The sequence below is a fragment of the Vigna unguiculata genome, chromosome 4, assembly GCF_004118075.2.
Source record: "Vigna unguiculata cultivar IT97K-499-35 chromosome 4, ASM411807v1, whole genome shotgun sequence".
NCBI lineage: Eukaryota > Viridiplantae > Streptophyta > Magnoliopsida > Fabales > Fabaceae > Vigna > Vigna unguiculata.
In genome coordinates this window covers 3,024,664-3,051,392 of record NC_040282.1, presented here as the reverse complement: position 1 = coordinate 3,051,392, position 26,729 = coordinate 3,024,664, and the positions used below count along the sequence as shown (strand labels likewise).

At 34.3% G+C, this 26,729-nt stretch overlaps 4 protein-coding genes across 14 annotated transcripts; 3 read left to right on the top strand and 1 right to left on the bottom strand.

Annotated features, from left to right (window-relative positions):
• Positions 1-593: 593 nt before the first annotated feature.
• LOC114182407 (putative 3,4-dihydroxy-2-butanone kinase) lies at positions 594-8,288 on the bottom strand. The gene is made up of 20 exons (XM_028069277.1): positions 8,098-8,288; positions 7,416-7,489; positions 7,259-7,322; positions 6,849-6,961; positions 6,697-6,744; positions 6,294-6,365; positions 6,111-6,200; positions 5,686-5,859; positions 5,280-5,363; positions 4,427-4,482; positions 3,768-3,898; positions 3,595-3,687; positions 3,352-3,416; positions 2,313-2,456; positions 2,184-2,224; positions 1,892-1,975; positions 1,741-1,814; positions 1,517-1,629; positions 1,349-1,444; positions 594-972 (listed from the first exon to the last, which is right to left on the bottom strand). The coding sequence occupies exons 1-20, from the start codon at positions 8,135-8,137 to the stop codon at positions 850-852; spliced, it is 1,779 nt and encodes a 592-aa protein (XP_027925078.1). The 5' UTR covers positions 8,138-8,288; the 3' UTR covers positions 594-849.
• A 1,401-nt stretch (positions 8,289-9,689) lies between these two features.
• Positions 9,690-14,605, top strand: LOC114181581 (N-alpha-acetyltransferase 40). Of its 3 annotated transcripts, XM_028068074.1 has the most exons (8): positions 9,691-9,844; positions 9,944-10,046; positions 11,034-11,113; positions 11,549-11,878; positions 12,169-12,245; positions 12,652-12,694; positions 12,777-12,840; positions 13,677-14,605. In XM_028068074.1, exons 1-8 carry the CDS (start codon positions 9,755-9,757, stop codon positions 13,691-13,693), a joined length of 804 nt encoding a protein of 267 aa, XP_027923875.1. In that variant the 5' UTR covers positions 9,691-9,754; the 3' UTR covers positions 13,694-14,605. The 3 variants fall into 3 exon arrangements, with proteins under 3 accessions (XP_027923876.1, XP_027923875.1, XP_027923877.1); XM_028068076.1 differs by lacking the exon at positions 11,034-11,113 and having other exon boundaries at positions 9,697-9,844; positions 13,677-14,602; XM_028068075.1 differs by lacking the exons at positions 12,777-12,840; positions 13,677-14,605 and having other exon boundaries at positions 9,690-9,844; positions 12,569-12,657.
• Positions 14,606-15,667: 1,062 nt separating this feature from the next.
• Positions 15,668-26,083, top strand: LOC114181437 (protein BASIC PENTACYSTEINE2-like). 9 transcript variants are annotated; one of them, XM_028067895.1, is made up of 9 exons: positions 17,693-17,848; positions 18,275-18,422; positions 19,914-20,140; positions 20,658-20,823; positions 20,909-21,031; positions 21,405-21,524; positions 22,038-22,872; positions 23,891-24,010; positions 24,094-26,083. In XM_028067895.1, the coding sequence occupies exons 7-9, from the start codon at positions 22,040-22,042 to the stop codon at positions 24,098-24,100; spliced, it is 960 nt and encodes a 319-aa protein (XP_027923696.1). In that variant the 5' UTR covers positions 17,693-17,848; positions 18,275-18,422; positions 19,914-20,140; positions 20,658-20,823; positions 20,909-21,031; positions 21,405-21,524; positions 22,038-22,039; the 3' UTR covers positions 24,101-26,083. The 9 variants fall into 9 exon arrangements, with proteins under 9 accessions (XP_027923690.1, XP_027923694.1, XP_027923692.1 ...); XM_028067889.1 differs by lacking the exons at positions 22,038-22,872; positions 23,891-24,010; positions 24,094-26,083 and adding exons at positions 18,876-18,958; positions 19,495-19,600 and having other exon boundaries at positions 15,668-17,848; positions 21,405-21,523; XM_028067893.1 differs by lacking the exons at positions 22,038-22,872; positions 23,891-24,010; positions 24,094-26,083 and adding an exon at positions 15,668-17,047 and having other exon boundaries at positions 17,454-17,848; positions 21,405-21,523.
• On the top strand, positions 18,343-21,566 carry LOC114182029. Its single transcript, XM_028068770.1, has 6 exons — positions 18,343-18,422; positions 18,876-18,958; positions 19,945-20,050; positions 20,658-20,823; positions 20,909-21,031; positions 21,405-21,566. Exons 1-6 carry the CDS (start codon positions 18,343-18,345, stop codon positions 21,564-21,566), a joined length of 720 nt encoding a protein of 239 aa, XP_027924571.1.
• Positions 26,084-26,729: the final 646 nt, after the last annotated feature.

Here is a 26,729-nt window from a genome sequence, read left to right as displayed (position 1 = left end):
AAATCATGAAAGTAATCAACAAAGAAAAGAACGATGGCACAATTTCCTATATGAAACAATTTGCTAATAATCTCATTTTCCCACTTGGATTATTCCAAACATATCATTATCATAGGATGACTCTACTTGCTTACACCTCAATTCTCACCCAAGCTTGTTTCACCTATACAACATATTAGCGCCATTTTCTTAACCTCAACTATCGCTTTAAAAATTCATTTTCTCTTTATTTAAAAATTAAACCAATTTTATTATCTAAAACAATGAGACCTGTTTAAAAACTAAACTCTTGATCAATTCACTTTCACAAACTTTTAAACATCCTTTAATTAATTAAATATTAAAAGTAAAAAAGTGACCTAGTTAATGATCTTTAAAGAAATTCTCACAATAAATATATTAAGAGTGTGCCAAAATATACTAAATTGAACTGTTTATAGTTTTAAACTCACATTCACTGTGCTGCACTTCCCATTCAAATTGTAAAACAGTTCAAATGCGGCACTAAATTCATAACAGCAGTTAAACTGATAAAAATGAAGATAGGAAGCAAGCAAGCAAGCAAGCAAGCAAGCGCTAAATTTACAACGATAAGATGAAATTGAGAGGGATATTATTCTCGATTGATTGTATAATGAGAAAGTGTAAAATTTACATCCACTTTAAAATTTGGCGTGTATATAAAGGTAAGTGACTGACAATGGCTCTCTCAGCTTTATGCAAAAAAGGCATAGACATAAGCGGAGAGCCTAAATGGTTGGTTACAGGAGTACAAAATTCGTAACAAAACTTGGCTATATCCGCACAAACAGGAGATTGTAAGAAGAGTTATGTATGTCGAGTCGAGGCTTAGCTCTCATGTTTTGCCTTCACAGCTAAGGCCGCAGCTCTGAACCATGTCGCCGCAGCCATGGCACCAGGATCGGGAACTGTTGAAAGAATCTCTCCAGAAATGTATGTTGAACGACCAGCCTGCATATGCATTGCTACCCATCAGATATACATTAAAACATGCACATCATTTTCATACCATTTGGATTCATACTCTGCCAAAAAGGTGTCTACTCTACAGCTATCTCATATTGTACTCTGATTTAATATTACAGTGATGTAAATTTACAACCATGGACGGATCTTCGTTCCTTAAGGACTCAACATGACACTTTAGTTGTTTATAGTGAAAAATATTTAACTGCCGTATAAAAGCTTCAGTTACTACACTACAGAAGGTGGAACTCTCTGCACTCTCCCTAATAGTATAAAATATAAGTAGATTAAATACAACTCTTAATAAAGAAGAAGCTACACCACAAAAGTTCTCTCTCTTAAACCATTAATAAGCAGTCACCTGTGCTTGCATGTCTACAGTTGACTGAGCTCCAGCTAATGCAACTTCAGAGGAGAGAATAAAAGCGGTGCATGGATCATCACCAGAATTTAATTTCTGTAATGCCAAATCATTGTAAGTAACAGTAAACATGGTCATGAAAAAATAATGGAAATTAATAGATATTACCTCTTCAAGAACCAACGATGCTGGAATAAGGGCATCTAACAATGTTCTATAACCAGCACTAGCACCCCCATATTTACTTACAGCAGCAATGGAAGCTTTAAGTGCTTCAGCCCCTGAATCAACAAAATACTCATGAGGAATGGAAAATCCAAATTAAAAAGGTTTAAAAGGGAAATATTGTAAAGTTCTAGTTGAAAGTAGCTTGATTTGGAGAATGTTCTCACATTGTTTTGATGTGACACCAGAATGAGAACTTGCCTTCAAATGTGAATGTGCTGCCTTAAAAAATATTGTATAACTGAAAAAATAAATTGAGTGACAATAGTCAGATCGCATAAATGATTTAACTTTAGAGGCATAGGAATGGCATATTACATGATCCCACTTGTTCCTCCCATGGATCTTCCAATTGATGAGCCAATTTCACCGAGAGTTTCAGCAGCATCATTTAGAGGGTAACTGAACATAAAATAGCAGTTTAGGTCAGACTGCTATCACAAACCAAATTGACATTTTTTCAGCAACCACGTTTACAGTTCCTCAAGAACAAAAAATACTTACAATCCAATTAAGAATAACATTACAAATAGTCCATTAATCAAATGGGAGGGCTACAAGAAACTAAACAAGAAAAACAAAAAATAGGCAATGCAGATCATAAACTTACTGTTTGATGTCCTCAAGAATTGCTTTTGCACCTCTAGACATCTGCAAAAGAAAAACCATACACCAAGTAAGCACATGATTCATCAAAAATTTAAAATAAACAAGTAAAAGATTTATGGATAAGACTCACAGTTGATCCACAGTCACCATCACCAACTTTACCATCCCATTCGTTTAGATTGTCTTTAAGATTTAAAATTGCATTTGCAGCAGCTTCAATGGCTATTTGAAGAATTTGGCCTTGCTCATTTAATTGTTGAGGTTGACTTGGTGGCTAACACAAAGCAAATTCGAATACAAGATTTTATAAATCATTCTAAGCCACAAGAAAACTCATGGAAAAATATAGCAAAGCTAACTACTAGTACTCAATTCCCTTCAAGAGAAACACGATATCAATTCCCATAAAGTGAAGGTGCTTTAAGGCTCATTGTTTATGATCATAATTACAAACATCATGTTGTGAAATGGGAAAAAAATTCGCCATAGCATGAATCAATAAGCCAAGTTTTAAGCATCATTATTTATAATTATAGTAACAAACACCATCATCTCAAAAGGAAAAACACTCTCCACAGTATGCATGAATACACTGAGTTGCATAAAAGAGCATAATTCACATATTAAAATTGGAATGAATTCTTTTATACATACTACAGTAATTTACACTATAAAAACTGTGGTGATTACATGACTAGCAGAGGGATTCAATCACAGCTAGATTGAACTAATGCCAACAACTAAAAGTCACCATAAAATCAACTAAACTAAGAATTCGATTGGATGCGAGGCTCAACTTATTTCTTCTAGAATAAACTCTGCAAATGGCAGGAATTTCTTGTTGCTGACCACTATAAAACCCTTAACACCAGACTTTTAATTTTGAACCCAATCATATGCACTTAACTATTGCAAGGTGTGTAAATAAAAATTATTAAACCATTAAATAGATAAACTGCAGCTAAGCACACCGCGCTAACAAAGCTAGTTTGAAATGCAACACAATCAAATGCTAGTCCAATTTCAACAGCTAAAATATAAAAAACTACCAGATAATGTCATCAGAAATTTATATGATAATTTTCATACGCTTAGAAATTGCACCTATCTTTTCTTACTTAGATCAAAGGACACAGAACAGAAATGACATCTAAATTCCATGGATATACCTCATCAGTCTTGGCCGATCGAGATCCCGAGATTGGAACAGGAATCTTAGCAGGTGGGTGATTACCTTTGAAAAGAAAAATCAAAAGTTTAATCAATGAAAAAATTAATTTGCTCCAATCACATTTTGAAAATGAACATTTTGATGGTAAGTAAAACCTTGTTACAAGAAAAGTACAGATATAATTAAAATTTTTCCATGAAATAAAATTGATTGATAAAAAAACACAGAGCAAATTACCAACCATCAGCAGCAACAGGCCAATAAGGAGCTTTAGTCGGAGCATCTAATCGTTGAAGAATGGCAGGATCAGCCTTCATGATAGAAATTGAGAAACCTATAAAAATGAAATGATGTTAATCAGAATTGCTTAATGAATCACAAAAAAGCTGGTCTTCATTGGCTGTATTAACAAACCTGCCATATCAAGAGAAGTCATAAATGACCCTGTATAAACTCTATCAACAGCCAGTCCATGCTCCAGCTGTAATTTTGGAACTGTTTTTCCAGCTGTAATCATCAGTTCCATGGTAGGAGTGCCACCTAACCTGCATATGAAGAATCATCTAAAATGTAAATAAAAATTCTACTAAAAAGGAAATAATAACATCAATAATCAATAAATATCTGGTAAAAAAAATCCCAAACATAATAAATATCAATAATCAATAAAATAATTGAAAGTATTTTCAGATGTGTATTTGAAATTCCAGATTATGGGATGTTAGTTAGGAATATCTGAAAACATTTAAAAAGTAAAATCATACCACAAAAAATGCATATTTTAAATATAAAGTATAAGAATTTACAAAAGCAAAAGACAGATAATTGAAGGGGGGGAGCTTAACAACCCTCAAAGAATGCACAAAGAAAAAGTTAAAATGATAGAAGAATTGCTAATGCTACCTAAATAAAAGGCAATGTATTTTCAATTTGAAATACATCAGGTTAGACACCTTTTGTCAAATAAACCTCTTGGTGATAAGCAAAATCTATTTTCTTTTTCCTAAATTCTATAACGAGATCTATGGTACACAACTTTAATTCTCAGGCAAATATAATATTCGTGAACCTACCCATTGACCATGAGAACCACTCTTTCTCCTCGAGTTATTGGAACAAAGTTTGTTTCCTGCAAACATTACCAAGAAAAAGGATAGTGACCCACTTCACTAGAATGATAATGACATCCCCAACAAGGATACTAACAGTTATTTACTTAAAGCAGACTCATTCAAGAAAGAGTAAATTGATAATATGCACTTTTGTGATAAATCTGTAATATTCCCAACCAATCTCTGTCCTTTCTAAGAAGATATTGGTCTTATATTTTACATGCAGAATAGTCCATTTTGAATCTTTATGCTACTTAGGGAATGGCCCTTTAATGGATTTTCTTGGTTCAATATTTGTAGGGTCAAAGGGTTCAATTTTAATATATTTTCCAATTTAATTTTAATTTCTCAGTATTACTTTTGACTCAAATCAAAGAAAAAAAATGTTCAAATAGTGCATTTTCCTTTTCACTTTCCTATTTATATTCTAATCTATACTAACATAACTCACAAAATATTTGTTGGGTCTCTACAGTGCCTCCAATATATAAATGAACCTTACACTAAAGCTTAGACGTTAACGTTAGCAGGTGACTTTTATTGAACTAAAATATTGGAAAAATTGGATACAGGACTGGGAGATTTTCTATTTTCTATAGTGAATACAAAAGAGAAAAAAAGAACTGAAAACACTAAAATTTATCAGCCTCAGTTGAGTGTCATAAATAAAAATTTTCCTTGAACAGTCAAAGGATGGGCATCAAAAGTTAGTTGATTTTGCAATGTGCTCGTAAAGTACATGTTAGAAGGGCATTTCATTCCCTCCTAAGCATCATAATCCATCAAAAGATTTCCATGCAATTTCAATACATACCGTTGACAATATTTGTTGCAAAACATGAGAAACCACCACATTTACAGGCTGAATATCAACCACCGCTGCACCAGGTTCCCCATGCTGTAAAAGAGCATGGCATATGAGCATAATTCAGAACTTTAGAAAATATCACAGAAAAGACAGACTTCAAGCATTAAGGAAATAAATATCAAATAACCATTGAGTAGTTCTTGCGAAAGAAAAATGTCTTAAAAACGAGAAGAATGAAGAAAAAAGAAAAAAGAGCTATCTCAAGTGCAGTGGGATGAATACCCCAAGTTAAATAACAACACAAGAGCTTATTTAATGTTAAACATAGATTGACAGATCCGCAGTACTGCAAAATAAATTCTGAGATTTATATATATTATTGTTGAGGGGGCATTGAACCAAAGACACTTACAATTCCAAGACCAAGTTCCATTTTTCCAGGCCCCAAACGGTCTGATGTCACTTGACCAGGAATTGTGCAAACACTCAAAGCAACACCCATTGTTCCCACTATTTCAGATGCATGTTTAGCTTCAGCAGCAACATCATTAAGAGAAAGACCAGCAGCAGCAGCAGCTCCTGCAACCTGGCTCAGTCAAAACAAAAATATCATGAAACGTGTAGATATATAACAACTAGGAACCATAACATAAAAATTAAGTACAAAATTCTTATGTCATAAGTATATGTATAATGATGAATTCAAGAAACGAAATTTACATTAATACAAAGGCCAGACAGTCCCATCATGTGTTTGTATGAAAAGGTGTGGTCAGAGCCTTTATATGAATTGGCAACAAAATGAATGCAGAAAGAAAAATGACTTCATGTATTAACCTTATGAACCAGAATAGTCCCAGCCAAACCTCTTCTTCCAGCGATCCCTCGTGGTGGAGGTAGCGCACAATCATCCCCAACAATAACAGTCTACATAGAAAAAATACATGTCATACTTTACCTGCATATTAAATGTTTAATCATTTGAAGTACAATGAGAAATCAATAGCCAGCTAGACATACCTCTACTTTATAACCTTCAGATTTTGCTAGCTCAGCAGCCAAACCAAAGTTCAAACGATCACCAGTATAGTTCTATCAACACCCAAATTCGAACACTATGAATCCAGAAACAAAAGCAAATCCTAATGACTCATCATGAACTGACCATACTAGTGCAAAGCCACACTATCTTATACGTTGATTTCATAAGAGGTAAAGTATTTACAAAAATGGGCACATGATGCCAAGTATTATAATAGAAGAAACGTTAATTATAATTTTCCACTATTTTTTATCTAAATCACAGCAGAAAACATTTTCCATATATGCGACTCTAATATGCAAACTGATTTCAAAGACCAATGCAAAAAATCCTATACTTAGGATGGCAGAATGCTAAAGGAAAAAAAAAAACAAATAATACCTTTACAATCAAAAGACATCCCTTAGGACCAGTTACAGCTCGTATTCCCTAAATTTAAGATCATAATAAGAGCATTAGAAGTATAAAAAACAGTATGCCTAAACTGAAAAAGTGAAATACATTTCAATTCTAATATTATGAAGTAAGCATACAGCTAGAATTGAATCAACGGGTGGAGAAGAAAATATATCTCCACAAATTGCTGCTGTAAGCATTCCTTCTCCCACAAATCCAGCATGGGCAGGCTCATGCCCACTTCCCCCCCTGTAGGGCAAAATATAGATGTACACAATTTTCTCAGTAAAACTTCCGCAATTATTAAACAAATAAGGCTGCAAAACCATCCTAGGAAGTTTCATTTTACATGTTTCCTAGGGTGAAATATTCTATATTTCCACCCACCATTTTCTGTATCCTATTCCAACCTCTTGCAACTTCTTTTTATCAAATCAATTTCCTAAATTAGCATAACAATGCCTACAATTTGAGTAGAAAACTAATGACACATCCTGAAAAAATGAACTGTAAGGCAATACAAAGCATCCAATGGATGGTCACACACCTGATAAGACTGCAACCTTATCATATGTTGCGGCTGAAACATCTGCCCGTAGCACAACCTTTACCTACATTTAAAAACAAACGCCAAAAAAAGTATTCAGCAACTATCACACTAATCAACAACTTATGAATGCGTCTGCACGAGGTCGTGTGATCACCAGAGGAAAGCCATCTAAATACTGCAGTCCAGGATAAGTCTCCACAAGACCTTCAATGAACTCAGTCACAACATCTGCAATCACATTTAAAATATATACATATTATTCAATTTCCAACACAAGACTACTACACATTTCCTGTCATATAGACAATACAAGCATACATAAAACATATATATATATATATATATATATATATATATATATATTCAAATTAATTGAAAATCTCTAAGAAGAAATACTACATAATTATAAATGCAGTGCTACTAAGGTAAAAATACAAAAAGAAATAAAACCTAAATTGGAATACAACTCTCGCCCTGAACCTTAATCTTCAAACTAGTACAGCTAGAGATTAGCAGAAAATCACTATAATAAAGTCCACAATGTTTCGCATCAAATTTTGGTGACACAAGCAGCGATTTCCGTAAGTCAAAGACTAATGTTAAAACATTCGAGGTTCAAAAATAGGAAAAAAAAAGTCAACACAGTGCATAGAATACAAACAGTTAAAAAACTATCGAGCCAACGGTCCCGAACACAGAACCACAGAAAGAACATTGAGAGCGCAGCAATTTTTGTTAAAGACAGCAAAGATTAGCGGCTAATTTGGCAGAGAGGGGGAAATTGAGCGGAGCAAGGGGTGATGGAGTGGGAGAAGAGGAGAGGGAGGCGCACGCACCGTTAGGGTCGTCGATGAGCTTCTTCGTCGGAAATGCCATGGCTAGGCGGTGCCGGAGGAGGGGAATTGAGGAGGAGAATGACGGAAACGGAAAACCCTAGAAATGGTTTTGCATGAAACAGTAGAGAGAAGAGAGAGAGTGAGAGGGAAGAAGAGTTGTTGTTGTTGGCTTGTTGGTTTGATGGTGGTGTGGGAGTGCCTCTTTATATACTACACAAGAGAAGGAAAGCGAGGGAGTTGATAGTTGGCTTCTTCCTGCACGGAAAATTAAAAAATTACATTAAATAATAACAAAAGAAATATCTTCCTCATCCAAATCCCCCAACTCCAAATACCTTTCATTCACTATAATAATTATCAATCTCAATTTTTCATTTTGAGTTACTAATTTTTATTTTTAATTAAAATATGTAAAGGTTACAAAATTTGAATTATTAATATAAAGTATCATATACTCTCATTAAAAGATAAACTGATTATTTTTAATTTAATTGTTTTTGTCAATCCAATTTCTTTACTGAAAGATAAAAGAATAGGCTTCAGCATCATTCCGATCTTCACCATGGAAATTATGAATGTTAATATATTTAATTTATATGGATAATCTGTGATTTAGTGAGAATATAAAATTATTTTATATTATTACGTATATTTTTTTTCATTTTTAATTGTCAATCAAAATTTTTAGATAAGGGTGACAAATTATATTACCTGCTACAACTCTTAAATGGTAGTCCATGAAAAAAACACACATGTTAATAAGTAAAATGATGGGTTCACAGACAACTCAATTAAATTATAAAATTGGAAAGTTTAATAAATACAATTAAGCTCACAAACCAAACTTTTGGATTATATTTTTCTTATAAAATGATAATAAATTATTAAAAAATATTAGGATAAAAAATAACCATCATGTTGACTCGTCTTACCTGTAAATTGATTGATTGAGTAGGATCCTCTGACTTAACCTCTTAAAATATAGAGAACAATTTGTCATCTTTAAAGAGATTCTTAATTAAGTCAAATAAAGTTAATTATTAAAAATTAAATTATTTTAGAAATAATATTAACATATATTTTTTTATTGATGGTAAAACTCCTAACTCTAATAAATATAGACATTTATTTATATTTCAAACTTAAGGTCATTAACTAAACTTGAATGGTCTTACATTTAATCAACCCCATTTTCATTAATATCTGTAAGAATGTATTATCACTATTAGATTTAGCTGTCATTTAGTCGTGCAAGAAAACATCACCTTTTAGGTTTTATTTAAAAAAGAATGAGTTCTTATACATATTATTTTTAATTATTTTAATCCAATAAATTTATACAGTATACACTAAAGATAGTTGTAAAAAAAATTAATTATAAAAATTATAAATATTTTGCAGTACTCAGCTCCATCTGTTACCTAACCAATAAATGAGTCAACCAAAATACTAATATAATGTAAGTGTGTTCCATTTCGATTAAAAAAAATACTCTTCTTATTTATTCATGATTTAGCTTGCTTATTAGAGTAATTCTTTTTAACATTTTTTATTTTTTGGAATTTTTTTTAATTTAATAAATATCCACGTCTTGCCCTAGATTGTATTGTACTTTTTCACTTGGTATTACCCATCTTTTCTGTTCCACTCACCGGCCATGGAGTCCGAGACTCTGCAACGACGCCGTTCAAGCAGTGCCACCTGCAACAATGCGCCTATCAGAGAGAAGAGGCCGAAACGCAGCGAGGTGAGTTGTTTCGGTTCTCACTCGCTTCTGAGTTTTTCGTTTAATTCCGAACGAAGCCTGAACCTGAACTGTCGTTACTCACTTGGTTCCATTTTTCAGGTACTTGCCAAGAAGAAAACAGTTGAAGAACTCATCAAAACAGCGCGTGCTCAAAAAGACCACCTCGCTCCTTTTCCTGCGTTTGGCCATTTCCACGCAAAGGGTAACGTTTAGAATTTGTTAGATTTTTGTTTAATCAAATCAATTACGTTTAATTTACTCAGGAGGTATTTGTCAACAAAATCAGGGTAGAATGGTTCCTAAAAGTGTAATACAGTGTCACATTGACACTCGAGCGAAACTAGGAAATTTAAAATATGACTCTAGACTTAATTACTTATAATCAATTTAATATTTAAAATAAATAAATATTATCATTTGACTTAAAAAATTTGCAAAATATAAGTGATTGACAGATTGCACGATTACTGTTTTGAATGTTCTTGATTTCAGGACTAATGTGAGAACATTGTACATTTTTATCACCCAAATGGTGTTTTAGTCTTTTATTCATACAACAAAAAAACTACATATCATTACCGAAAGTTTGTAGTTTTCTCTCTTCTTACTGGTATTGGTATAATTTGTTGCATGAGTTATTGTACAAATTCCATTCCTCGAGAATTATTGGATGAATAAAAGTTGTATTCACAACGGACTTGGTAACTAACTTAACAAGTTTCCCAACAAATTTATTGCATGTTTGTATTAATTTGTTTGTTGCTGTTACATGTACTCTCTTCCCCCAAAATTTAAGCTAAATCAAACTTGCACTGATTATATAATGAGTCAATGAAAGAGGTACTAGTGTGTGTTTACATTTCAGTTACAAAATTAAGTTGAGTTGAACTGGACTGGAGCAGAAAAACACATAACTAATTACAGCTTTTAAGTCAACTGGAGTTTAAGATGAATTTTTTTTTTCTAACTGAATCTGAAAAAAAGAATGTCAATCCTGTTGGCACAGTGTTCAATAGAAATTGAATGTTGGTTTAGGTGTTTCAAGTGGAATCCAAACACCTTTAGTATTTGATGATAACTCTTGAGATGTTAATGTGTAATTCTCAACATGGGAATGTGATAATGTTGATTGTTGGGTTTGAATTTTTTTGGTTGTTGTTCTAAGTGCCTATTTTAACCTGATTTCTAGGTCTCTCTTTGTGTTTGAAGTCAGGACATGGCAATAAACTTTCCTCGACTGTTAAGACTTATATTCAAAGTCTTCTTAAGGTAGAAAGAAAACTAGAAATTTAGAATGTGTGTGTTTATACTATAATGCAAGGGAGAATCTGTCATTGTCCCCCTTTTTGTTCAGCTGGTTTTTGTTCTGTTACAAAAATGTATCTAAGGTAGAAAGAAAACTAGAAATTTAGAATGTGTGTTTATACTATAATGCAAGGGAGAATCTGTCATTGTCCCCCTTTTTGTTCAGCTGGTTTTTGTTTGTTACAAAAATGTATCTAGCCAATTCAGTGAGATATAGTGAATATTAATTTATTAAAACAATGAATTTTTTTTTTTTCTGTTTGTTTATGTTGTCATTTGTTGATGTGATATGAAAAGATAATCTGTCTTTTTTTGGGTTCATGTTTGGTTCTTTTTGTTATCTAGTTGAAATGAATGATCTTGTGAAAATGTCTGATTTGTATATCCCCAAAACTGCAGCTAAACATGGAAGGACCATATGGATCTGAGTGGCCAGAGGAGGAAAAGGTGAAGCGCAGAGAAATGGTTGATCATGAAGCACATTATGTATTTGTGCATGAGGTTGCCAATTCAAATGCTGATGGGATGACAACAATGCTTACTGCAGCAGATTCTTCAACTTGCTGTCTGAAAAATAGTGGCCCCTTGGTTGGATTTGTACAGTTCCGCTTTGTGTTAGAAGAAGAGATACCAGTGCTGTATGTGTATGAATTACAGCTTGAGCCTCGTGTTCAGGGGAAGGGATTGGGGAAGTTTTTAATGCAACTTCTAGAGTTTATGGCGCAAAAGGTAATCTGAGTTGTTTTTCACATCTTACTCTTTCATTGATGAAAATTGAGAATTGGTGGTCCACTGCAAAGGAAACAGCTCTTAAGCTGGGAAAAGATGGTGGAATCTTGAACATTATGATCTTTCAAGGAACAATTTATTTACTTTTATTATTAATGTACAGTGTTCACAATTTCCATTAGGAAAGTCCTTATAACCCTCAGTTAGATGTATTGACTAGTGTACGAGTTTTATGTTCATTGAACATGGTCTCTTATCTATTATTTTCTGTGTTTTTATGTCTTTTGCAGAACTGTATGGGTGCTGTCATGCTGACTGTTCAAAAGGCAAATGTATTAGCCGTGGATTTCTATATAAATAAGCTTAGGTAACATTTTCACTTGGTATGCAGCTTTCATCAAATTATTTTCTGTTAAAAAGACGAACATGTTAAGTTTGATAGAAATGAAACGGAAGAAAGAATTTCCTTATCACCATTTGCTCCGGTTCTGCTACCCTTACTAATTGTATGTCGACATAAGACATTGATTCCGTGGTAAACATATTTCTGTCTGCTTTTGAGCAGGCATACGAGTTTAGGATCTCCCTCATTTATTTTTTCAATATGTTGATGTATAGTTAGTTTTAATGTCTCTGTTTTATGCCTTTTGAACATCACCTCATTTGGTTTTATCCATGTTATCAATGTAGGTGACGTCCCAATTACTTTCTACGTTTTGCTAATATCCCCTCCCTTTTGGTTTTTGTTTTGTTGAATGATGAAACATTTACAGATACATCATATCAGCTACTTCACCTTCAAAAGTCAACCCAATGGTATGTATATTTTTCTTTCCCCTTTTCCTGTTATCTTGTGAAAACGTTCTGATATTAAGTCCTGCTTTCCCCTTAAATGCAGATGAAAAAGAGTTATGAAATTCTTTGCAAAGTATTTAATGATGAAGCCAAAACTATTTTTGGAGGTAATGCGCCCCCAACTCAGGGCTCTTTCTGATTGATTTTCCGAAAATATGCCACTAGTCGTCACATAGCACCTTTCTTTGTGAGCAATTTTCTAGATCAATCGGATTTAAGGTTTTTAACATCATACGTTTTGCACTGAATTTCGTAAAACACATTCTGATCTTCCCCATTTATCTGCGTGTCTATATTAGTTATGTTCTTAAAATTCTATAATTTGAAGTTATCAAAATTTTTTTATAAATTTCTAGAATTTCAATTTCTTTTAAAGAAATTTATTCAAAAAATATATTTTATAGTAAGCATTTTAAAGTTCTCCGTAAAAGTGAAATAGTATCTAAAAATTCTCTATACAAACTAACTGTAAAGGTTTTTATCACCATGACATTTTTATGCTTCACATTCTACACCATCTGCATGATACCAGAAGAACTGTTTTCTAACATTTGTCTGTTCAAGGTCTTGCCATACTTGTGCCAATGATGGTTTCTATTAAACGAGAGCAGATTTTGTTTTCTCTTGGAAGGGAGGGGATTTGCCTATATTAGTTGAACTGAACTCTCTGATTGCATACTAAATCGGAGCCTGTGCTACATTTAGTTGGCGATACCATGATATATTATTAATTGCTAGCAAAAGCTGTTCTTGAAATACTTTAATACTTAACATACTGTCCTTTCTCTCCAAAAGAAAGATAGTCTGAGATTAGTGCTCCCATTGTCCCTTTATCCTTAGCTTTTCTCTGACCTTCACTTTGCTGAAACAAACATTAACCTCGTTTTTTTTCTTTTTCGTATTCATCATCTTTACTTATACAACCTCCTTTGTTTGTTTACAGATAGAGAAGATGAATAGGTGCGCAGTTAGAGAAGGATGGCTCAAGTTGTTAGTCCCATTCTCTTTACTGTACCAATTGAGTGGCCTTCTTTATTGGGTTCTTTTTTTTTTGTCTTTCTTCTTCTCTTGTCTGTCCATGTAGAAGAATTTTCTTTTGCCACATTGTACTCACCAACACCTCCAAATTTAGAAAAATAAATTACTCAGGAAGGGTGGGTTTCTACAAAAAGGAAAATAAGAAGCTAATAGGAAGCAAACATTTGAACACCAACATTTGAAAAGTTACCAGGAAACAAACTTCAATAATTATTTGTGCATATTTTTCATAATAAGCTAATTTTAGTCCATGAAAAAGAAAATCATGATACTTTCTTTTATTAAAAGTAGTTTTAGATAAATTTATCCTGTTGGACTCATTTGAGCCTGACTTATCCATGCCCAAATGTTGATGAAACACAAACCTTTATCATTCAAAGTATGGCAGAAATTAAGCCAAAGTGAGGACGTGTGCAGACAACAATTTTATTGGTAAATAATAGCCAAATGGTGTATGACAGGGCTGCTTGTTATGTTCGAGGGAAAAACATGATTCTGTAGGATAATGTTCTTTTTATCTTAGCGCCTTTTTCTAGTACTTTTAGTTGTATGTGGCAGATTATATAATGGGAATGTAACGACAGAATCCATTCATCACGAATGTCAGGCACTTTGCTTCTGCTTTGTGCATTTAACATTTCATCGCAAATATCAGCTCTTTAAACACTGTAATAGATAATTTAGGAGCCCTTTAATGTGCCAGACCTTTTCATGCGAGCTAAGATGCATTGTATATTTGATGCCCCACTTTTCACATCGAAACGTTATCCAATGTTCTGCTGCATCTTTTCAGTTAGGACAACCTTATCTCGTATGTATTCATGGATCATACTCAACCAAGAGGACTTTTGAACATTTTTTTTCCATCTATTTTATGATGCTTTTAGGCTTTGCCCTGCTTAAATTAAACCAATATTGTAAATATAAATTTAAAGTATAATAGAATCATTTAGAGCATCTTCGATGCTCTTCGTATAAGCAATACACTTGATCTACTCGATTGATACTCTGATGTTCGCTTTTATTAACAAGTTGCCTAACTTACAAATAATATATTTTACTTCAATATTTCATATTCTTTCATACTTAATACAATATTCAATACCTTACGAAGAATAAATATTTATGTAAAAACTTACACAAATTTTAAACAATTCAAAATAGTATATCCCACAAATATAAATCACTCTTGCAATATAACTGAATATTTTAGCTTTTCTTTTTTATTTCTCTCGATTTTAAGTAAAATTTATTCCTTTTTCATATCTCTTTTACTCCATACAATAATTTTAAAACAATTTACGCATTCGTTTATCGTACAATTAGCTTATCAAAATAAATAATTAAATACATGTTTTTTTATTCTTGAAAAGTAATCTTAAATTTCAATTCTTGTAAGGAATCTTAAATAATTTATTTCTTGTAAGGAATCTTAAATAATTTATTTTGCCGTATTTTACTCTCAAATTTATTAAACCGATAATTTTTTTAAGAAATTATGAATACGTCTTTTTCAAAATAAAATTACAATTATCTAAATTTGTAACTTTTTAAAAGTTGTCCATTTTGATAAATTTGAAAGTAGATTGTATTGATAGATTGAAAAATAAAATGTTAACGAGAGAAGATGAATGTTTTACTACCTATATTTAAGTCTTTGAATATGTCATGTGTCAACATTAAAATATTTTAATATAAGAAATAATCCTGATTTTGATACCTAAATTCTAAATTCTAGATTTTGCATCTGACATTCCCTAATTCAAATTTAATAAAAGGATGCATTGCATTTTTTTTACAAAATTAAATATTTAATTGAATGAAAAACAAATATAAAAACTAGAATAAAAAATTTAAATATAAAAACCAAATTATTAATTATACCGTAGCGGCAGATACCAGGCTATGTCGTTCTGCGGGTTTCTCATTCCTCCCTCCATAGTTTGAAACGCAAGCTCGCCGACTAGCATGTTATGGTTTGAAGGAAGTCTCGTTTCGAGCCAAAGATGAAGACAGCGTTACGGCTATCTTCCTTCACGCGCCAGCTTAACCCGCGTTCTCCCCCACGTGCTGCCGCGTTCAACCGAGTGCTCGCCTCCCTCGCCAGGGCTAAGTCCTTCCCCGCCGCGATTTCTCTCTGCGCCCAAACGGAGTCCCGCGGCGACGTCATCCCCTGCCATGTTACCTTCACCATCCTCATCAACTGCTTTTGCCACGTCGGCAAAGTCGCTCTCGCCTTCTCCGTCTTCGGAAAGCTCCTCAAGCGCGGCCTCCCCTATGACGTCGTCACGCTCAACACCTTAATCAAAGGCCTCTGCCTTGACGGCGCCGTTTCATCGGCGCTCAAGTTTTATGAGGAAATGGCGGCGGAGGGGTTTGAGTTCACCGAAGTCACCTACGGAACGTTAATTAACGGACTCTGCGATGTAGGGAAAACAGAAGCGGCTATTAGATTGTTGAGAATGATGCAAGCTTGTGTTGCTAATGTTAAACCTAATGTAATTATGTATAGTAGAATTATCGAGGGTTTGTGTAAGGAAGGACTTGTCAATGAGGCGTGTGAGTGGTATTATGAGATGGTTGGTAACAATGTTGAGCCTAATGTGTTCACTTACAGGCCTCTTGTGAGAGCGTTGTGTGTGGCGGGCCGGTTAGACGAGGCGGTTCGGATGGTGGAGGAAATGATTAGGAAGGGCGAGTACATTGATGTTTATGTGTTTAGTGTTTTGATCGATGCCTTGTGTAAGAAAGGGATGGTGGTGGAAGCGCGGGAGGTGTTTGATGAAATGATTAAGAGAGGTTGTGAGGTTAATGTTGTTGTGTGCTCGGCCTTGATGGCGGGGTATTGTTTGAAGAACGAAGTGGATGAGGCGAGGAGGTTGTTTGATGCAGTTGTTACGCGGCCGGATGTTTGGAGTTATAATGTTTTGATGAATGGGTATTGCAAGGTTAGGAGATTGGATGATGCAATGAAGTTATTAAATGAAATGTGTGGGAAGGGTGTGGTTCCGAATCTTGTGACTTATAATTTGTTGGTTGATGGTTTTTGTAAATGTGGGATGGTGGCGTATGCTTGGCAAATTGTGAAGGCAATGTGTGAGAGTGGTGTGGCACCGGATGTTGTTACTCATAGTATCTTGTTGGATAGTTTGTGCAAGACGCAACGTCTTGATGTGGCGGTTGTGATGTTTAACAAGCTGTTGAAGAGGGGTGTGGAACCTGATGTTTGGAGTTATAGTATATTGATTGATGGTTGTTGCAAGAATCAGAGGATAGGTGAGGCCATGAATTTCTTGAAAGAAATGCATTTTAGGAATTTGGTTCCTCATATTGTGACTTACACTTCTCTTATTGATGGCCTGTGCAAATCTGGGAGATTGTTGTCTGCGTGGAGGCTTCTGAATGAGTTGCACCATAATGGTCCACCCCCTGATATTACTACTTACAGTACCTTGTTGATTGCTTTATGCAAAAGTGAACGTCTTGACCAAGCAATTTTTTTGTTTAACCAAATGATTAGGAGGGGTTTGGCACCTGATGTTTACAGTTACACCATCTTGATTAATGGACTATGCAAGAGCGAAAGGATAGATGAAGCCGTTAATCTCTTAAAAGAAATGCATGTAAAAAATTTGGTTCCTGATACCATAACTTATATTTCTGTTGTTGATTGCTTGTGCAGATCTGGGAGAATCATGTATGCGTGGCAGCTTCTTAATGAGATACATGGCAATGCTCCATCCCCTGACGTTGTCAATTACATCGATGCACTTTGCTTGCACTTGCATCTTCACAGCAAATGCCTTGCTTCAGCTTACTGTTGACAGAAGAGCTGGTTATTATGTCCTCGCATAACGATACTTACCGATGGTTTTATGAAATTATAACACTATATATTGCACAGAAATTTCCAAGTATCTTTTAATTAAAGGATGTTGTTCACGTGTCCATAAATATACCATTGATGAATGGACTTTGTGTGAAGAGAGATTGTTGGATGAATAGCGAGCTTGCTTTAAAAGCTGGGAAAATTCTTGCTCTTCTGAAAACAAGACCCATCTACAACAATTGTTCAGGGTAATAATTCTTTGTTCTAGTGAGTTTATTCTGTGAAGAGATTTAATGAATCCTTAATGATGGCCTGTTCGATGAGAAAACATTTTTTATTTTAAAACTGCTAAAAATATTGCCAAGTTTTCTTTGTTTCCTGTTGTCCGTGATTTATATAGGAAATGTTGAAAGCAATTGTTTTGTTCTTTCTTATTGCCATTTCGTATTCATGTGTTTGAAAACATGAAATAAAGTGAAATAAGGTGTCATTTTTTGTCATTATTTTTGAAAATAATGCATGAAAACAAAAAGCACTGTCCCAAACCAAACCAAACCAAACAGGGGGTAAATATTTCGTTATTGCTTGTTAAAAGTTTTCATATATTGGGTAGTTTCCCTTTCTTGATGACTGTTTCATCATCATTATGTCTAACTAGATTGTGTGACATTCAGAACTGCAGGTACTAGTTAGTGGAAGTGACTTCTATGCTTTCCCACGTCTTGATCCAAAAAGTGAAAGAATGGCTTGGATTCAGTGGAGTCATCCATATATGCCATGGGATAAATCAGAACTTTGGGTTGGCTATATTTCTGAAAAAGGGTGAGTAGAACTCTAATAAAATTGAAACTTGAAAAAGTTAAGTTTTCTTATCATGTTGGTCATGTAATTGAAGTCACAATGAAATATTCTTTAAGTTCATGTATTGTATGAGCTTTTATTTTCTTTGTGTTGATTACTAATCTATTTATGATACAGTTTCTTTTAATATGAACAGCTTATATTTTTTGCAGATATTCAGTTCTTTTCTGAATTACACAATGCTAATTTATCACTCATTGATTAAATTGATACTCTTCATAATTTTCATGGAATTTTTTCTGTTATGATGATTCACAGATTTTGTTTCTTCCGGAAGATTTTTCCTGTAACCATCTATTTCCGACACTTGTTCTGGATCTAGTTTCCTAGTTCCATATTATAGTTGGAGTGGCTGTTTTTGTATTATATGCCATGTTTCAACTTGAAGCATAGTCATGTTATGGTTCTATGCAGAGAGATCTACAAGCAGGTGTGTGTTGCGAGTAATGATCCTACACTTGTGGAGTCCCCAACTGAGCCCAAGTGGTTTTCTGATGGTACATAAACTAAGGAATGCTTGTAACTCTCCCCCATTCCTCACCTCCTTCCTAAAAAAATAAGGAACTTCTGAGTTTTATAGAACCAAAACATGACTTTGTAATAGTAGTTCTCAAGGTTTTAATTTTTGTTTTCTCTTAATATTAAGTCACGGTCTCCGCAGATAATGGGATAGGATCCTTCATCTGATTAATTTATGATATCTTGGGGCATTTACTTGCGTTTTATTTTTCCTTTTCTTATTTTTTTTACTTGTTTGAATCTGTTTTCAAATATTTGGACAGGAAAGGGAGAAATAATAATGTTATTTTAGTGTTTGTTTTTCAAATAATTTATGGGTTCTGTTGTCATTGAATGTTAATAATTCAGAGTTTACCCATTGATTTGAATGGGAACCTTTGTTATGATCTATCTGTGCATTGTGGTTTATTTATTTTGAATTGAACAAGGGAGCTGTTTTTCATTGAAGTATATTTTCGTGGATTTGATAGCATAGAGTGAGGAATTAACGAGAAGGCATGATGGTGTGTAACAGGGGGGACCAACCATTGTGAAATACGCTAGCTGGGTGAAATGAAAGCTGGTGAATGCTTTTGTTCATTAAATTGAAGATCAGAGAAAGTGTGTCGCATAGCATGCAAGTTGGAGAGATTACGAACCCTTTCTTTAGTAAATTTAATTGGAACTTCTATGAATAATTTTTTCCCTAAAACGTCTAAGTTCTATAAGCCAAGCATTAACTAACTATAGGGATTTTAGTCAGGACTCAATGAAGTTTTGTATTCTAATTTTTTATCTTTACTATGTCATACTAACAAATAATTGTTATAAGACATTGTTTTCTGTGTTGTCTATTTACTATTATCTTAATAATTAGTATTAGTATTAATTGATATTGACTAGTCTATCCAAAACTAGCTGGCTGCTACAAAATATTATTTTTGTTGTTCACAGGTTGGTGATATTGTTATTCTTGACATCTCAGCAACAACCACTAATCAAGATGAATCAAATGTTCAAATTATTCCTTCTGCTGAAAGCAAAGATCTGGTGGTGTGCTTGAAGGATGATAATGAGCGGATATCTCTTTTGTGAACCTGTTGTGACAAGTTAGCTGAACAGGAAGCATGTTTATGGATCTGTGGGAGTCATAGTAACTTAATGAGGAATAATAGGCTGTTGTGAGTAACTTTATTAAATGTGCCCTGTCAACCCTTTTATTGAACCACATCATGTAGATGACAAAATAAAGTTTTATCATTTTCTTAGTACCATGTTAAAATTGAAGTTTATTTTCTCTAATAGTTTGTGAGGTTAGACGAGTTTATCAAACTCAAGACAAGATTTTGAGAAACTCTAGACAAGCTTAGATACTCTATCATTTTGGTATTGTATTGTATTTTAGTATTCTAAACATGAGCAGGTTGAGACATTCACAAAAACTGGACAATGGGAAAAGGCTGGTGATTGAATGATTTATTATCTTTTCTTTTAAAGAATTTCCTGAACAAAATGCTGAGGATTCATTGATATTTGTCTTCTTTCTCTTTGGCTTGGTCTCTATGCATGGTTTCTTTTGTGTTAATGTGAAGTGAATAAGCACAGTTTTTCCCACAATGAGTTCTAGTTGGCTTTTCTTTCCCAACCAAAGAAATTTATAATCTGTAATTTAGTGTACTCTTTATTTTGAGTTCATAGGTCAGCAAGATATTTGTCTAAGAGTCACACTCCAACAGCGGGATCCATCTTAGCACAGAAAATGGCATCTACTACTGCTTTAGATTCAATACAAGAGAGCTTGCTTGGTTCAGCCATTGCAACACAATCTGCACCAGCTTCAAGGATGAAGAGTACTCTTTGTTTGGTAAACATTCTAATTCTACTACTGTTGTTTTACAAACTACAAGAGTGCCATAATTGAAATCTAAATCCATCTAGTCTTTGTTCAGGTTTCAACATTAACTTTTCTCGGTGCTATCAATCTGCTTCAACCATTGAGTAAAAATATTAACCATATGGACTCAAACCCACGACAACAATTTGTGATTCATGTTGGGCGAAAGCTTTTTCAGGTAATGCAAATCACAACTTTGATTATCATATTAGAAATTAATCATCCTGTTTTGATATCCTGTTAACTGTTTGTAATATAGTTTGTGTATATCCTATAAGAGTATGAATAACCTGAACAACAAATAAAATTTATTTATTTTTATTTGTGATTTGAAACATTTTGGTTATTGCTAGCCAATGTTAGGTGATTGCTGCATATTAGTTGCTTATGAGTGAGGAAGAATAACAGTATTTCTCTAGATGACTAAAGATTCACTTTAAGTAGTTCTTAAGGTGTAATCGGTTCCAAATTTTTATACATGTTAAAAGGAAGAACAAAAAAGATGAAATTTACGTTTTCCTATTTCTCATCAGTTCATTGAGCACTTGCAGGTTGGCGATGAGCAGTTGCTAAATACTGATGTTTCTGGAAGCAGTAGCATTGGAACCTTCCTTGGTTGGGCAATGACATTTGTATATTTCGGTGGAAGGCTGCCTCAAATTTGTCTAAATGTAAGTTATATAATTGTTCACTCCATGGTTGAATTCATTTAGGACTATAGGTTGGAGTGAAGATTATGTTCTAAGAATCTTTTTGGTATCCCCTTAAAATTGAAGTTAAAAATTCAGGACAAAATTTTATATACCTTTTCAAATAAGCTTATCCTCTAAACCCTTTAAATCTCACTTTTAAGGATATGCCTACCTAATCTTAAGTAAAGTCAAAACTAGGAAAGCAAAGTTTCAGGTTCGAGATTAGTTTGAGTACATGCTTTTGTTCATTAGGGAAAGGGAAGAAAACATCATCAAATATGTTGATCGACACAATCTCAATGTAAATTTCTATTTATTAACAGATTTTTAACAGTTATAAGTAGGAAAATGAATCTAACTAGCCTGGGTAGTCCGTATACACACATGCATGGGATGAGATCCATGTGCTTTTGTCTATCTTGGCTACTTAGCATGTATACGTGATAGAAATTCTTGTTCAACTATTCTGATACAATTTATTTTCCACTACAGAGATGTCATCCATCCGCAACTGGGGTTACTATGAACCGGCCACATCGTTTAAGAGCCACCTGGGGCTCCAGCTGATGTCATCCATGCCGGAAAAGCCTTTAATCGGAGGGCGCAATGCTGCAGTTTTATCTGGCACAAATGGGGCATTTCACCACAGAGACATTGGTATGTCCCACGCTACATACCCTATGGAATACACGAGGGATGCTTGGATTAGTAGTTACAGAGACAAGTATATGAATATGATACCTACAAATCATAACTATGGTGGTATTCCGGAGACATCTTCGGCACATCAAATTCAAATGATTCCACCGCCGGAGTTGCCGAAGGAAGAAAGGGAAGTGGAAGAGGAACCTGTTGTTGAGAAGGTAACCGGGGGAACTCGTAAGAAAAGACAGAGCCCGAAGGTGCCGAAATCTCCCAAGGCTAAGAAGTCCAAGAGGGGACCACGTGTGCCAAAGAATGAGAATGCTCCCACAGTTCATCGTGCAAGAGTTCCAAAGAAAACTACTGAAATTGTAATAAATGGAATTGACATGGATATTTCAAGTATTCCAATCCCTGTTTGTTCATGCACAGGAGCATCTCAACAGTGTTACAGATGGGGCTCTGGAGGGTGGCAATCTGCATGTTGCACAACAGGCATGTCAGTGTATCCTTTGCCTATGAGTACCAAGCGGCGTGGTGCAAGGATAGCTGGAAGAAAAATGAGTATAGGAGCATTTAAAAAAGTTTTGGAGAAACTTGCTGCTGAGGGTTATAACTTTTCTAATCCTATTGATTTGAGGACTTATTGGGCAAAACATGGCACCAACAAGTTTGTCACTATTAGGTAGGTCTCATCTATCGTCAACTAGCTTCTTATTCCTTTCGATCTGTTTGTCATGTACATATATGTGTATTTGGCCAGAGACTGAGGCTTCTTAGGTGGTTTGTAGTACCAGAATTTTCGAGGTCACAAGACATTTCCTGTTCTTTTCTGACTTTACTGTCACCATTTCTTTGGATTGAGTGCCTGGGAATTCAATCTTTCGGTTGGTGGGTTGGTCCTGAAAGGAAACTAGCTGATAGCATCTTGTTTTTATTGATATTTAGAAGTAAATTTTATCAGTTCATGAAATTGCTGGTGTTTGAAAATGTTACATCCATCTCTTTTTTACTTCCAACTGGCTTTGTGAGTTTAGTTGTTTAGTGTTGTATTTTTTCATATAAAGAACACTAGAGGTGTTCATTCCGACCCTTATACAAAATCTCTGCCTGTCAAAATTTGTGCAGCATAAGGATACAATATTTTATACTATTAAGAGTATAAATAACTCATCAAAAAAGCCGTATTCCTAGACTCCTACTAGACCATCACACCATAAGCTTTCAATTATACTTAATAATGTTTAATTTGTTTGAAATAACGCCTGTTTCGTTTTGGCCAGAGAAATTGAAACACGGCGGTAAAATGTTGTTTTTTGTTGAAATGTGTTTTAACTTTTAATGTGTTCTTATCGCCAGACGATAACCATTTTTATGTTGACATGGATTTAATCCTTCCTTATTTCCTCTGTATTCTTGATATACCAGCACACAGTGTTTATGCAATCTGAGTGGTATGCAAACAACCTATATAATAACGCAACAAACAATGTAGTACTTGACATTGTTGCATGTTGTTATTGCCAATCTAATATTCTTTTTCGTTTATATTTTTACCAAAAATATTTAATGTTTGTTCTATACTTACTTCCTGGAAATAAGTTAAAATCAATATCTTGATTGCATAATTGGTGTATTCCTGTATTAAAATATCCAATGTAAATTCTTATAACCTACATTCTTGGCTTTACCCATGCTGGCAGATTTGACTCTTCATTGCTGATTGGCTACAGACCCCAAGACCCTCCAATGGTTATATCCAATCCAAGTAGTTCCAGCCACAGTATACTTATCACGCAGGGAAGAAGCTCAACAGCAGTGAGGTTAGATAAAAAAAAACCAATCATTTAAACATTTTTTACTCCATGTTTGCAGTTTGTGAACAAAATTATGTTTCGATTTCCAGGCAATAACCAGTAATAAGCCTTTGAATAACTAGTCAAAGCAGCATGTATGTAGTGACAAGGAATGACTCTCTTCTTTCCCCACCTTTACAATTTCCGTAGAAATCATACCTGTTTTGGAGTGAAAGAAATGTTAATAACGTTATTAATATGAAGATGGAAGAACACATGTGCTGCTATCAAAGGTCTCAAGAAAATGGAAGAAAGATGTTGCAATCTGGATGTTACAGCTTACAGAACAATTATGTGCAGTCTCTGGGAGGATAGCAAGGTATGTTATATATTTTGACAGCTTCGTGGACGGACTAAAGAAGGAAAGTTACAGAACGGGGCAGTGAAGGCTCGAGAAGTAGACAGCAAGCTTTTCTCAGCCCCCTAACCTTTCTATTATTATTGAAACGCTAGCGCGCCCCTTTCTTTCTCTTAGAGAAAGGGGCGTAAGCGCCCCTTTCTTTCTCTTAGAGAAAGGGGCGTAAGCACTTCACTCGCTAGGGGATGGGATTCATTCACTTGCATTCCTGCTAGCACTACAAAAAGCTCCGGTCTTAACGCCCCTATTACTGCTGTGCAGCCTTTCCTCGGGTTCGTAGAGTCGAAATGACTTGTAAACCCATTCAACCAAAATCTATTGCTTATCGTGGTAATAGTCTACTCTAATAAACTCGTCTGTTCTGAAAGGCATCTGTGGAGGGGAGGTGTTTGGAAATCCTATCTCGTCTGCCTCAGTGCTTGAGGTATGGGAAATCAGTGTTTGGAAATCCTGTCTCGTTTCGGCAATTGATTTTAAGATGAATTTTGACACTTTTTATGGTGTCTTTCATCAAATTTTGCAAAGATTGAACCCTAATAATTGATGTGTAAGATGGAAACATCAGGGTCCACCCCCGATGAACCATGAAACCTAGTTGTGCTTTTTGCCATAGAAAGCATGCCCTCTATGCAAAATCTATCAACTATGGCACTAAAAGTTTGCACATCTGCCATGATTCCCTTTCTGAAAACGTTACCCAATAGAGTTGCAGCAAAATTAACCTTAAAACTAATTGAAATTGAGCGAAATTGCTCAACAAATATAGTAACTCGCACCCCAAGAATTAAGGTAGATGTGAAGTTCCCAACAAAAGGTATTTCATTTAATGATTTACAAGGGCTGCTCACCAAATGCTGTAACTTACAATTCATTAATCCATTTCTTGGATGGCATGATTAATAATGGACTAAATCTTGATGTCGTCACTTGAATAACTCTTATTGGGGGTACCAAGGTGGGAAACCTGTAGCTGTAAGAGAATTTTTTACAATACGCAAGCATGACCAACTTCCTCATCTCCAAATTCATGCCATTATATTGGATGGTCACTTAAGTGCCATTTTTATGCTGAGGCTGCATCATTGTTTAGGAAACTTGAGAAGATGAATTTGGATCTTAATATTTGTAACTCGAGGTATTATGCTCATGGAATGCAGCTTTGGAAAGCTAAGTGCTGCAATGGATTTCTTTTCTTCTCTGCCTGCTAAAGGTTTGAAAACTGATGCTGTTACCTATAAGATAATGATTACTGGTCTACGTAAAAGAGGACTATTCAATGCTCCTGAAGATTTATTGAGGAATACAGAAAAGAGTGGTTGTCCCCTTAATAGCACACTTGTAATGTCTTTGTTCAGAGATTGCTGGAAAATCTTGATATTTCAATATCAATAAATAACTTCAAGTGATGAAAGGCAAAGGATTTTGTGCAAATGCTACCACCAAAAAACCGTTTATCAGCTACTTCTAGGACAATATAGGAATTAGTTGCATTTGCAGTGCTCTTGACGAAGTTTGTTTGAATATAACCTTGTATATTCAAAATCGTGAGGCCAGCCTGTTAGTAGAGTCTGGCTCTATACACTGGGGTTTGATACAAGTTTTTTTTTTTTTTCTTTTTTCATGCCAATTACGATTATTGTAATAATTTATAGTTCTTAAAGTTACTATCTCTTTGGTTCCTATTTTTTCCCATGCTTGGATGGGAGTAACATCCCTCAAACTCCCAATTTCAGTCTCAAGCTAGGTCTAGAGATGCAATTGTTAGTGACTCTTCTACCATGTTTTACATTTTATTGTTAATGATTACTGCTTTAGTTTCATATTTTACATGAATTTGAATGCTCAAATATTGTTAGACAGGGAGGGAGGCAAGACAAATGACGCCTAATTTTCCTTTTATACTGAGTGTCTACGTTGTAAGTTTTTGTCATTCAATAATTTATGCAGTTTCATCAAATGGTTTAATCTTGATGTATTCGGAAATAATTTATATTGAGTGTAGAAAATGGTTGAAGAATTCTACTATGTTTTGCTCTCCAATGCATAAGTGTTATAAAATTTACATTGGTAAATTTAAGGTTCAAATCTACTTGCTCCAAATTGCTACTTTTTTTAGACACAATTGCATAAACCTTATCTTTTATCCTCATAGCTATCTTTGATGCTCAAATTTTCTTAGTTTGGAACCAAGAGAAATTGAATCTTTGAGATTTAAAAATTTAATATTTGTGTTTAAATAAACTGCAATGTTTAAACACCTTTAACATCAAATATTATTTAGACATGTGAGATAAAGATAAAATCATATCAATAATGTGTTATTTCACC